Raw genomic sequence first — 13370 nt, 5'->3', positions numbered from 1 at the left:
AAAACATCAAGTTGAGTTTTGAAGGTCCCTAAAGTCTTACTGTCTACCACACTACTTGGTAGCCTATTCCAAGTGTCTGTGGTTCTCTGTGTGAAGAAAAACGTCTAATGCTTTTGTGAAATTTACCCATAACAGGTTTCCAACTTTGTCCCTGTGTTTTTTATGAACTCATTTTAAAATAGCAGTCTCAATTTACTGTTATAATTCCCTTCATAATTTTAAACACTTCAATCATGTCACCTCTTAATCTCCTTTAGCTGAAAAGGCTCAGCTCTTAAAATCTTTCTTCATAATACATCCCCTGTGGCCCTGGAATCAGCCGAGTTGCTCTTCACTGGACCTTTTCTAGTGCTGCTATGTCCTTTTTATAGCCTGGTGACTGCACACAGTACTCCAGATGAGGCCTCACCAGTGCATTATAAAGCTTGAGCATAACCTCCTTGGACTTGTACTCCTCACATCGTGCTATATAACCTAACATTCTGTTAGCCTTCTTAATGGCTTCTGAACATTGTCAATAAGTTGAAGTGATGAGTCCAGTACGAATCCTAAATCCTTCTCATAAGGCGTTCTATTTTCAGACCTCCCATTGTGTATTCAAACCTAAAATTTTCATTCCCTACATTTAAAACTTACTTTTACTTGCATTAATTCTCATCTGCCACAAATCTGCTCAAGCCTGTATGCTCTCCAAGTCCCTCTGTAATGATTTAATGAATTCCAGATTATCTGCCAATCCACCTATCTTGGTATCATTTGCAATCTTAACTAACTAGTTATTTATATTCCTATCCAAAAATAGCAGCCGACTTGTGGGACCCCCATCCTTAAGATCACCCAATTCTGATGAGGTTCCTCACACCATCACCATCGGCTTCCTATGTCTGAGCCAATTTTGCACCCATCTACAAACATCACCCTGAACTCCCACTTCGTTTAGTTTGATGCCCATCCTCTCATGTGGCACCTTTTCAAATGCTTTCTGAAGGTCCAGATAAGTAATATCATAAGTTCCACTTTGGTCATATTGTTTTGTTGCTTCATTTTGGTAAAACATATCAATGCTGACTGTTCAGAAACACCCCTGTTTTTGCCATGAGTTGCATGTTAAATTTACTGGCCAATAGTTGCTGGGATCTGCCCAGTCACCCTTTTTATATAACAGGATAATATTTACCATTTTCTAGTACTTTGGAATTTCCCCAAGTGTGCAGTGACTTTCTAAAAATATGCATCAAGGTTTTATATATGTACTCATTAATCTATGGAGCCCCTTAAGGGACACTCATGAGAGGAGAAAAAAATTTTGTTGATGTGAACAAAAAAAATTTTGATGACAAGATATTTTTTTTGTGAGAAATATTTTTTAATAAGAGGAAAAACAATTTTGATGGGAGAAAGAAAAATTTGACGAGAGGAATTTTTTTTTGTTTTTGGACAGGAGAATTTTTTTTTTTGTTTTGTTTTTTTATGAGAATTTTTTTTCCTCAAAGTACTTTTCAAAGTATTTCCAGCCTAGTGTCAGGGGGCAGGAAGCTGGAAGATATTATGAGAGGATGTGCAAGCAATCCAAATAACAAGTTGATGAAACACGGCATATGAACACACTCATAGCAGTAAAATAAAGAATATTTATTTACCTAACACCTTTTCCAAATACCTCTCTCCAACAATCAGCCACAATAATACAATAAATGAACAATAAAGCACAATTCTTCTTCCTCTCCTCTGCCTAGTGTTGCCCGCTGCCTCCCGAATCTGACTCATTCATGTTTGGCAGTGTGCTCCTTTTAAAGCCAGTCCCGGGGAATGCTTCTGTGCCCTTCTGGTTTCCTCAAATGCAGCACTTCCAGGCCAGAGACAAAAGTAGGGTGGCCCTCCCCCCGACAGCACCCTCTATCGACCCCAAGGGACAGGGCTGCATTTCCAGACTCCATCTCCCTAGCACCCCTGCAGGTGTCTCAACTGGGTACTTATACGAGGACCACTGACCTAGCGCATGGGGGATGGAACCACTCCTACTCTTTTCTCTGTCCATCTGATAAAATGTACTGGCCAGGTATAAATTTATTTCCTTGTCATTCCGGCCCATTTGCTTGAGTCCTCACATTGGCATCTTATCCAGGTAAGGGAAAATCATTCCGTTCAGGATACCCCATTCTCCCCCTACAATCTAAATTTCATTTTGTACTATCTGATTGCTGCAAAAATTTACAGCTACATAATACGGTGGCCCCATTTCTTTGGGATTCACAGATAGGAGGCAGGGCACACCAGTGAGGAAGGAAGAAAGAAATTGTTTTTTGGTTTATCTGTAGCTGGAGAACCACCCCAACCATTAACTACAAACATCAGAAGGGTGTTCTTACTTGTAATGTTGTATTACAGTGCTTCTCAGGTTCAGTCCTTGTTGGCTCATGTGGCTGCAGGCTTACAATCAGTGAGTCACTGAAATGATTTCATTGTTTGATTAACTTTTTGTCTTCTCTTATTTCACTGTCAGAGAAGCACAGTAGTGTAAGATTAAAACATTAGAACAGTAGAACAATCTAGACGAGAACATACCATTCAGCCCAACTAAGCTCGCCAATCCTATACACTTACTTCCTCTAAAAAAATATCAAGTCAAATTTTAAATCTTACTGTCTACCACACTACTTGGTAGCTTATGTCAAGTGTCTATGGTTCTCTGTGTAAAGAAATACCTCCTAATGTTTCTGTGAAATTTACCCTTAACAAGTTTCCAACTGTGTCCCCGTGTTCTTGATGAACTCATTTAAAATAACAGTCTCGATTCACTGTACTAATTCCCTCTATAATTTTAAACACTTCAATCATGTCACCTCTTAAAGTTCTTTTGCTTATATTGAAAAGGCTCAGCTCTTTTGATGTTTCCTCATAATTCATACCCTGTAGCCCTGGAATGAGCCTAGTTGCTCTTCTATGAACTTTTTCTAGTGCTGCTATGTCCTTTTTGTAGCCTGGAGACCTCAAGATGAGGCCTAACCAGTGCATTATAAAGCTTAAAATGTTATGGTGACCTGAGGATGCAGAATGCCTGATGTGCTTGTGCAGACAATACATTATCCTTTAAACCTGTGGTAATAAATCTCATCCACTTTTTGTTTTCCTCTAGTTCTTTTATGTTCCAAAGTGCAGGAAGAATTCCACTGTAGCACAGGGCATCATTGATAAAATACCAGATTACTTCAAGAATCACCCTAATGCTCCTACTTTTATGACCCTTCAGAAAACATGGTTAATAAACACAGACCATTTACATTCACATTAAGTTTTTAACCGCCTTTGGTCATTGACTATTAATTCACCTTTTTCCTGTGGGTTTTGCTCCCTTAATTGTAATGACAGTAAATGACAACTGGAGCAGACACCATCTTAGATGATACTGAGTGCTGAACGGCTACTACAGTGTCAGACCTATTAAAACTCCTTGCAAGGAGGAATGAGAGATCTAAACATTTTGAACATAAAACCAAGAAAATGCAAACCAAGCTTTGGCCACTTTCTGTTTCAAGGTGTCCTTACAAGTAGTGCTTTGCTAGACACTCTGATGCACTGTGTTCTTAAAGTGCATGATGGACTGACAGATGAATTAGTCTTTTGAACTTTACATACCTTTTCAGAATGTTAAGTAAACTGCTCAAAAAAATTAAAGGCATACTTTGAAAACACATCAGATCTCAATAGGAAAAAAAATCCTACTGGATATCTATACTGATATTGACTGGGTCATGTGTTAGGAATGAAAGGATGCCACATTGTTTGATGGAAATGAAAATTATCAACCTACAGAGGGCTAAATTCAAAGACACCCCGAAAATCATAGTGAAAAAATGATGCGTCAGGCTAGTCCTGACTAATTTTTGTCGAAATTTCATTGCAGCAACTCAAAATCATACTGAGTAGTTTGTATGGCCCCCATGTGCTTGTATGCATGCCTGACAACGTCGGGGCATGCTCCTAATGAGACGACGGATGCTGTCCTGGGGGATCTTCTCCCAGATCTGGACCAGGGCATCACTGAGCTCCTGGACAGTCTGAAGTGCAACCTGGCGGCGTCAGATGGACCGAAACATAATGTCCCAGAGGTTCTATTGGATTTAGGTCTGGCGAGCGTGGGGGCCAGTCAATGGTATCAATTCCTTCATCTTCCAGGAACTGCCTGCATACTCTCGCCACCTGAGACTGGGCATTGTTGTGCACCAGGAGGAACCCAGGACTCACTGCACCAGCATAGGGTCTGACAATGGGTCCAAGGATTTCATCCCGATACCTAATGGCAGTCAAGATGACATTGTCTAGCCAGTTGTGGACCTGTCAATTCTGGTATTCTATGGCAAATGCCAATCGAGCTCCATGGTGCCAGGCAGTGAGCACAAGGCCCACTAGAGGGTGTCGGGCCCTCCGGTCACCCTCATGAAGTCTGTTGCTGATTGTTTGGTCAGAGACATTCACACCGGTGGCCTGCTGGAGGTAATTTTGTAGGGCTCTGGCAGTGCTCATCCTGTTCCTCCTTGCCCAAAGGAGCAGATACCAATCCGGCTGATGGGTAAGGACCTTCTAGGCCCTGTCCAGCTCTCCTAGAGTAACTGCCTGTCTCCTGGAATCTCCTCCATGCCCTTGAGGCTGTGCTGGGAGGCACAGCAAACCTTCTGGCAATGGCACGTATTGATGTACCATTCTGGAGAAGTTGGACTACCTGTACAACCTCTGTAGGGTCCAGGTATCGCCTCATGCTGCAAGTAGAGACACTGACTGTAGCCAAATGCAAAATGAGTGAAAAAACTGTCAGAAAAGATGAGGAGGGAAAAATGCCAGTGGCCTCCTCCTCCTGTTAAACCATTTCTGCTTTGGGGGTCGTCTTATTGTTGCTCCTCTAGTGCACCTGTTGTTAATTTCATTAACACCAAAGCAGCTGAAACTGATTAACAACCCCCTCTGCTACTTAACTGACCAGATCAATATTCCAGAAGTTTCATTGTCTTGATGCTATACTCTGATTAAAAAGTGTTCCTCTAATTTTTTTGAGCAGTATATTTATTATTAGAAAATCTTACCTTTTAACGGTCAGGAACATGGAATTTATATGTCTGTTTTCAAGAAAGTTCAATTAAACTGATTTTTTATACTTATCCTTTGACTCATTGTTTTGGAAAAAGTTGACTTGCCAAAAGATACCAAACAATTATCAGATTTTACAGTATATGAGGGAATCTGAAGATGCACTTTTGGAATTGTATGGTGGGCTGAGGAGGCAGACAGCCTGTTGTGCTTGTGCAGAGAACACATTATCCTTTAAACTTGTGGTAATAAATCTCATCCACTTTTTGTTTCCCTCCAGTGCTTTTATGTTCCAAAGTGCAAGAAGAATTCCACTGTGGCCCAGGGCATCATTGACAATATATCAGATTACTTCAAGAATCACCCCAATTTCTCTTGCTTTTATGACCCTTCAGAGAAACAAGAGAACGTCATATTAACTCGACTCTATGGCCCTCATGTCATCTTTCACTCTCTCTTTTGGCCATCCTGTGTTCTCACTGGCGGGACTCTCATAGTCGCCATGGTAAAACTGACTCAGTACCTGTCAATGCTTTGTGAAAGGATAAGCAAAATCAAAAGGTGAATGTATTCATATGAAACGAGGATAAAAAAAACAAACAAAGAAACAGCTTTTTTTGTATTGCTAATTACACCAAAGAATGTCAAAAGCTTGACTCTCAAATTGTGACTCAAGGGATCACGTTGTCTGTTATTTTCCAGCTGGCTTATTTATTTCTCAAAGGAACCATAGTACCTTAAGTCTGTAACCTTGGAAAGATAAATGCAAACTAGACTGGTTGGTTCAAGCCTAAAGGATGCCAGGCTACTGAAGACGTGTGATGTGATCTGCAAAATCCATGACACAAGAGACGAACGGCGCATCATGCGTGGCCATACGGCTACGGATCAACAGACTCCAAGATGAACGAGTATTAAGCAGGCCAGATCTGCAACTTTCGTTTTACATTTGTGAACATTAATGAGTCACGAGCGGGTTGAAAATGGACAGATGGATGAATGTATGGAGGCTCACTTTAAAGTTTCCAGCTAATGATCAAGAGGAGTGTTAAGCCTAATGGTCCTGAAAACAACACTTTGCAATACATGATTCCAGATTTCAGGTGTAAGTACACTTGTTTCTGTAATGACAAAAGCTCAGTATGTTCAGTTGTACACACTTGCCTTACTATTCAAAGATATAATTATTTTTTGCTTTTTTATTACTGATATCAATGTCCCTTTAACTGCAAAAAATAAAAATAAAAATGGATATATGTTACTCAGAAATAGAAAATGATGGTGTTTTAAGCAGTAGCCCACACAAAAGACGCATCTGCAGTACATACATGCAATAAATGTGAAAAGCTCAGCAACAACAGGGAGCATTTATGAGTGAAGTGTAGTCATTATATAGCACCTTCCATCGTGAGTACTGTAAAGACACTTTGAGCCAGACAAATTATGAAGTTCCATGAGTAAGTGTTTTGGGGGACACATTACATAAAGTGTTCTTCCTTATATTTTACGTACATAGCCAGTAATTACAGTGTGGCTATGTCTTGTGACGGTGCACCTAATCTGGGAGCCCAGCAAAGGTACACAACAACTGAGGACAGTCAGTGTGGTGGGACAATTGTAAATGTCAACTTGGAAATGCCATTACTGAGTTTCCAAAAATAAGCACATCAACACACATCAAAACATATGCAAACCTGTTCCAGGATCTTTTATTTTTAAGCTGAAAAGGAAAGCAGTGACCACCCAGTGAGAACATATTCCCAGTTTTAATTCCAGCTATTCCTACTAGATTTTGCGTTTTTTCCATAAATATGAATAAATCCCCTATTTGTTGTTTAAAGGGGTTGTTTTGCACTATAGGTTGTATTTCTGTAGTCAGTGTATCTTTGCTTTATAATGCCTTTTCTATTTAACACTTGCTAATTTTTACAGACACCAGCAGCATATTTAGAATGTAAATTTCTATATATTTAAACTGCTTCAGAAGGGAAACACAGTTAGATGTTTTTCGTTATATTATGTAATGTCCACTGTTCCTTTTTGCTTTTTAAAACTTCTAGGAAATCTTTGATATTTTTTTCAGACCTGATTAAACCTTTGTGAATAATGTTAGAAAGACTGGAGGTCAAAAGCCATTGTGAAGAACAGCACTGAGAACAACACCATTTACAAGTGGCAGAAAATTGAATTGCACAATCAGTAAAGTCGTGTAGTCACCCTGTTTAGGATACCCCCGTTGTTTTCATGATTATTTACCAGTGAAGAGAAGCACCTTTCACTCACATTATATAGCACCTTTCATGGTGACCTTTGCCCCAAAGACTTCTCCAAGTATGATGCATTACAGTCTCCACTGGAGATTAGCATTAACATTTTCCTCCTAGTATTTCTTATGATCATCAAAGGGATTTTAATTCCAAATCTATTTTATTATTGTACACTTCTAAAAATCAAAGTGATATACAGTAATAGAAATGTTACTTAGCTACAAAATGGCAAAGATGATTACAATGTAAGAAAAGTGAACAATAAAACAATTCACTGAAAAGAAACAGTTTTGATTCTTTTTTTGATTCTTATCCCTCATCCTCAAAGCATGTGTTATATTTAGTTTAGATCTCTCTATAATAATAAAAAATCTTGGGAAGAGAGACAAGATGTGACTTTCTCAGATAGACACTTTCACGTCCCGCGAGACGAGACTTTGTGCCAAGAGATTTAACCACGCCCGGGGCTAGAAATAAAAGACAACGAGTAGATGACAAAGTAGAACGTCGTAAAGAGGTTTAAAAGCATTGTCACGATACACATGCAGAGCAGGTTAGAGATAATGAAAATATGAAAATTCGAACGTCTCAAAAAAATGATAGTAAAGATTGCATTAGCGCAAACAAACGGAAATTATTACTCGGTGAAATAATGAAACAGCGAAAAGAGATCGAATATATTGTTTGGATTTAAACTTTAAGTCAGAGACTTGTAGATCGTCCAGTTTGTGCAACGATGCACACGGTTCAATCATTTCTCATTTGTGTGAATGCTACAGTCATACACAGTTCGTGTGGAGAGAAAGAAACAATATTCACTCATGGGCAGTTATAAGTTGCGTTGTCATGATGTAATTCCAAACACAGAATCAAAATTCAATGTGATATTGATGAAAAGGTAAAAGTGAAAAGAGATTGAATATATGGACATAGGTGATATGACAGAAGTATGTATATTGTTTGGCTTTAAACTTTAAGTCAGAGACTTGTAGATCGTCTCATTTGTGTTGCCATCAGGGAAAGGTAGTGTTTCTTCCCAATGAAGAGGCCTAACCGTGAGAATTAAAACTTTTGTTCTTTGGTTAAAGTGAAATCCACATACGCTAGCGGCAGAGATGCAGAATTGTTGGCGTGTAGTGCTGGCAAGAGGATTGGCGAGCGAAGCGAGCAGGGGGCAAAGCCCCCTAGTATTTTTTCAAATTACAGCAGAAAGAAGAACATGACAAAGAAAACAAACCTTTTTTTGTTTACTTTTTGGTTCATAAATATTTCACACATTTTATCCAACCATGTATCCATTTTCCACACCTGCTTAATTCAATGAAGGGTGGTGGGGATCTCAGCAGCATCAGCAATGTGAGAAACAACTGCAGACAGGGTGCCAGTCCACTCAGTCTCTCATTTCCTCTTCTTGTTCTTCTTCTTCATCATTTCTTCCCATTTTTATGTGGGTTGATGTGCTTGATCAACATTTTTTAAACAGCTCCGTCCTGCACCTCCTCCAAAGTCAGATCATTTTCCTTCAGATTTTCTTTTACATTATTCATCTACCATGTTGGCCTCCTTTCTTTTCTCTTTCCCTCTTCTTCCATTCCATCACTTTTTTACCCACATATTCATTGTTGCTCCTCATCACATATCTATATAAATTCAACCTATTTTACTGTACTTTTTTAGATATCTTCTCTACTTTGTTGTACCTCTACTTGTTTAATTTCTTTCTTGTAACTTCACACATCCATCTCAACATACATCATTGCTGGTCATACCACTGTCTTAAAACCCTTACATTTAACCTTTGCCTTGACACTTCGACCAGACAATTCTCCTGATACCATCTTCCAATTATTCCACCCACACTGCTCTTTGTGGATTATTTCTTTGTTTTTAACATTTTATTGATTTTATTAAACTCAAATAACATTCCATAGAAGCAAGTCAAGTTTAACAAAACTAGGTTCGAAACAAATCAACCCCACCCATGAGAAAGAGAGCTAGATTATTTCTGCATTGTTATTCATCTTGGCCTACCCTTCATCTCAGGTACTTAAACTTATCCATAACTTTCAATAGCTGTGATTGTAGGCTAATTTCGGAATCCTGATCACAATTAAACTTCATGTCTTCTTCCTATTTATCTTCAACCCTCTATCTTCCAAAGCACTTCCCCATTCTTCTAACTTCCTCTCCACTTCCTCCTTTTGGTGCTACACAACAAAATGTCATCAGAAAGAATCATGCACCAGGAGGGTTTTATCTTTATCCCATGACTCAACACATCCATAACTAGATCAAAGAGGTAAAGGCTTAAAGAAGATCCCTGGTGTGGACCTGTTCCAACTGACATCTTGTCTGTTAACCCAATACAGCTTCTAACTTAGGTTGTCACATCCATGTTGTGACACTAGGGGGTCGCTGTTACCCTGTGAAACCCACCAGACAGCTGTCCAGGACATACTTGTAAAAGCACCAAGAAGAATTCTTTAATATTTTCTTTAAATAAAGTGCACAAAGCTCCACCACCACAATACACAATAATCAATAATAATAATAAATCAATCCTCCACTCCCAGCAGCTCCGTTACACACCCTCCCAACGCCAGCTCAGCTTGCTGGGTCTGCGCCAGTCCTTTAAATAGTCCTTGACCCGGAAGTGCTCCTGTCCTTCTGTCCATGTGATTCCATAGCACTTCCGGGTCGGATAAAGACTTATATTTTTCTTCATCCCAGAAGTACTTCTGTTCTTCCGTCCCCGTGACTTGGGAGTACTTCCAGGTTATACGGGAAACAACAATCTCCTTGTCTCCCTGCAGCATCACACGGCGCCACCCACGGCACCCAGCAGGGCTGTGAAGCCAAACTCCATCTTCCATGATGTCCTGTGGGAATCCGGGGCACCTCCATGCTGCAGGGAGGACTCCATCTAGCGGCCGGGATGTGTTGGCCAGGATAAGCTGCTGGCCGCCTCTCACAATGTACATATCGTGAACAAACTTTACATATTCCTCTGGTACATAATTCACATAATTCCCTCAGGTTAACATTGAACAAATTGATTTTTCCAGCTAGATACCAGAAGATTCTTAACAGCTATTGAAATCAACTCCTTAATAATAGATATGAAGAATTATGGAGTTGGAATAGTTGGAACAAGGAATAGTAACATCTAAATTGAATGAAAGAAAAGATGCAGCAAAGGGCAGGACCAGAAAAAACTGCAAATTGTATAACCGGAAAAACCCAAATCAAACAGCATTTTATGGTTCGAATCATCTAAATTCTGTGATGATTTTGATTGATGATTTGGATTTTTTAAGCATGTCTTTTTTAATTTAGTTCCAGCTCATAGGAGAGGAAGGTGCTGAATCTGATCCCAATTTAGTTTACAGAAAGAAGTTTATGAGCAACATCAATAACATCATGAAAATGAGCATACAACACAGAAACATGTTTGGATTTAACAATATTAATAAAAACAAAATTGAAAGAGGGGAAGGATGAAACAGAGACAGATAAACATATTCCACATGTTTTGAGGACCGGCCTTAGCCACAGGTAAAAGAAGAGAAAGATTGAGAAAGACAAGGAACATTTAGAGCAAAAGTCATAGAATGAATGGATTTAACAAAATGACTGCAAAGAGTGCAAATATCAGTTACAAAGATAACTTTGATGCACACCAATACTAAAATGCATCCACCATCTCTATACAAAACCAAGTGTACCACAATTTTCATAAACTCTTAGGAAATAATAGAGCCTTCCTTATAGGAAGGAAGGAAGGAGGAAGGAGGAAGGAAGGAAGGAAAGGAAGGAAGGAAGGAAGGAAGATTTATTGTCATTGTACCAGTACAATGAAATTGTAACAGCTACATCTGTAAATGGTGGAAGTACAACAAACAACAAACAAATAATTTAAAAAACACACATCCAAATAAATACATACATAAGTAAATAAGTGATGGAAATTATTATCCATTAAAGTAATCATTGTACATACAGGGAAAAAAAATCTATCAGTTCTATAAGTTTTTAGAATTTTAAATTCTGATGGTCCAAGGTTAAAAACTATCGGCAAATCATTTTGTTCTACTTTTAATGCTCTTGTACAGCCTGCTGGAGGGCAGTAGTAACAATGAATGGCCAGGATGGGAAGACTCTTTAATGATTTTCCTGGCTCTGCAGAGGCATCGGGCACTGGAGATATCTTCCAGGGAGGAAAAGAGCAGCCAGTGATTTTCTCTTCCATGACTATTACCCTCTGCAGAGCTTTCCTGTCTGCTGCTGTACAGCCAGCATACCATGTTGAAATACAGTATACTAAAACACTCTTGATGGTGGAGCAGTAGAAGGTCATCAGCAGCTTCCCATTCATTTCCTCTCAGGAAACTGCAGTCGCTGCTGGGACTTCTCGATCACAGCCAGAGTGTTTGCTGTTCAGGACAAGTCCTCAGAAATGTAAGTTCCCAGGAACATAAAGGAGGTCACACTCTCCAATAGATCCCCGTTGATGCATAGAGGGGTTGGCTCTGCTCTGTGCTTCCTGAAGTCAATGAATATCTCTTTAATTTTGCAGGTGTTGAGTGAGAGATTGTTCCTGGAGCACCACACTAAAGGCTTCTACACCTCATCTCTGCATGCTGTCTCATCGTCACTGGTTATGATACCTACCATGGTGGAGTCATCAGTGAACTTGATGATAGTGTTACTGGAGTAATTAGTTGTAGAGTCACTATGTGTACAGGACATAGAGAAGTGGGCTGAGTACACAGCCCTGAAGGGAGACGGTGCTAAGTGTGAGGATGGAAGAGGTGTGGGGGGCCAATTCTAACAAGTTTGTGAGTGGCCAGTGAGGAAATCCTTTATCCAAGCGCAAAAGGAGGGGGGAAAATTTCAGGTTATGCAGCTTATCAACTAGTATGCTAGGGTTGATTGTATTAAATACCAAGCTATAATTGACAAACAACATCCTTACATAGGTCCCTGAGTGTTCCAGATGGCTCAACACTGTATGGGAGGGCTGTATTGATGGCATCTTCTCTGCATCTATTTGATCTATAAGCAAACTGGTGAAAGTTGATGGTGGGAACAAGTCTGACTTTAATGTGCTGAGCAATAATTCTTTCAAAACTGTGACGTCAATGCAATCGGTCTGTAGTTATTAAGGTTATATTGATGGCTGACTTTTTAGGAACAGGGATGAAAACAGCAGACTTTAGACATAGGGGAATGGTGGCCTGTGTCAGTGACAGATTAAATATCTTAGTAGGGACTCCTGCCAACTGGTCAGCACAAGCTTTAAGTACTATGCCATGTATGCGGACTGGTCCAGCAGCTTTCTTCAGATTCAATGTCTTGAGAAAGTCCTGAAAAGTGAGTATATCTGAGCTGGGAGTGGGAGTGTGTGAGACCACTTTACCTCAAAGCAGGCAAAGAAAAAATTTAGATCCTCTGCCAATGAGGCATCAACACATTTCAGCACATGTGCACTGCTTTTGTAGTTGGTGATTTGTTGTGATCCCTGCAACACCTGCTGTGGGTTGTTGTCTGTCAGATAGGCCTCTACCTTGCTCTTATAGGCCATCTTGGCAGTTTTTATACCTCCCCTCAGATTTGCACTTGCTGGACCGTACAGGGACCTATCCCCTGACCTAAAGGCAATGTCCCAGTTTCTCAATAGAGACTGAACCTCACTGGCCATCCATGGTTTTTGGTTGGGGTAAGCCTGTATGCATTTATCCACTACAACCAATATAGCCTAGTGCAGCGTCTGTGAGCTCCTCTAAGTTGAATTGTTCAAATATTGACCATTCTGTGCATGCAAAACAGTCCTGCAATACGAGAGGGATCCCTCATGTCAGGTTTTGATAGTTTTTATAGTTGGCTTGATTTTCCTCCGGAGGGGAGTGTATGCTGGGATGTGTAGCAATGACAGACAGGTAGGGCTCTGAAAGCATGCTCTAAGGTTGGAATAAACACGGTCCAGTGTATTCGTCTCCCTGATGGAACACTGTACATATT

General features: G+C 39.9%; 2 protein-coding genes across 4 annotated transcripts in view; one reads left to right on the top strand and one right to left on the bottom strand.

Annotated features, from left to right (window-relative positions):
- Positions 1-7704, top strand: part of si:ch211-247n2.1 (calcium-activated potassium channel subunit beta-2) — a 145082-nt gene extending 137378 nt beyond the window's left edge. For both annotated transcript variants that reach the window (XM_051923994.1, XM_051923995.1), the window contains exon 5: positions 5363-7704. In XM_051923994.1, the coding sequence (XP_051779954.1) occupies positions 5363-5647 (285 nt within the window). In that variant the 3' untranslated portion in view covers positions 5648-7704. The remainder of the gene's footprint in view (positions 1-5362) is intronic.
- Positions 1-13370, bottom strand: part of zmat3 (zinc finger, matrin-type 3) — a 149677-nt gene that overhangs the window by 62632 nt on the left and 73675 nt on the right. The window lies entirely within an intron of this gene.

This window comes from Erpetoichthys calabaricus, chromosome 2 (genome assembly GCF_900747795.2).
Source record: "Erpetoichthys calabaricus chromosome 2, fErpCal1.3, whole genome shotgun sequence".
NCBI classification, from domain to species: domain Eukaryota; kingdom Metazoa; phylum Chordata; class Cladistia; order Polypteriformes; family Polypteridae; genus Erpetoichthys; species Erpetoichthys calabaricus.
This window is presented reverse-complemented; position numbering and strand designations above follow the sequence as displayed.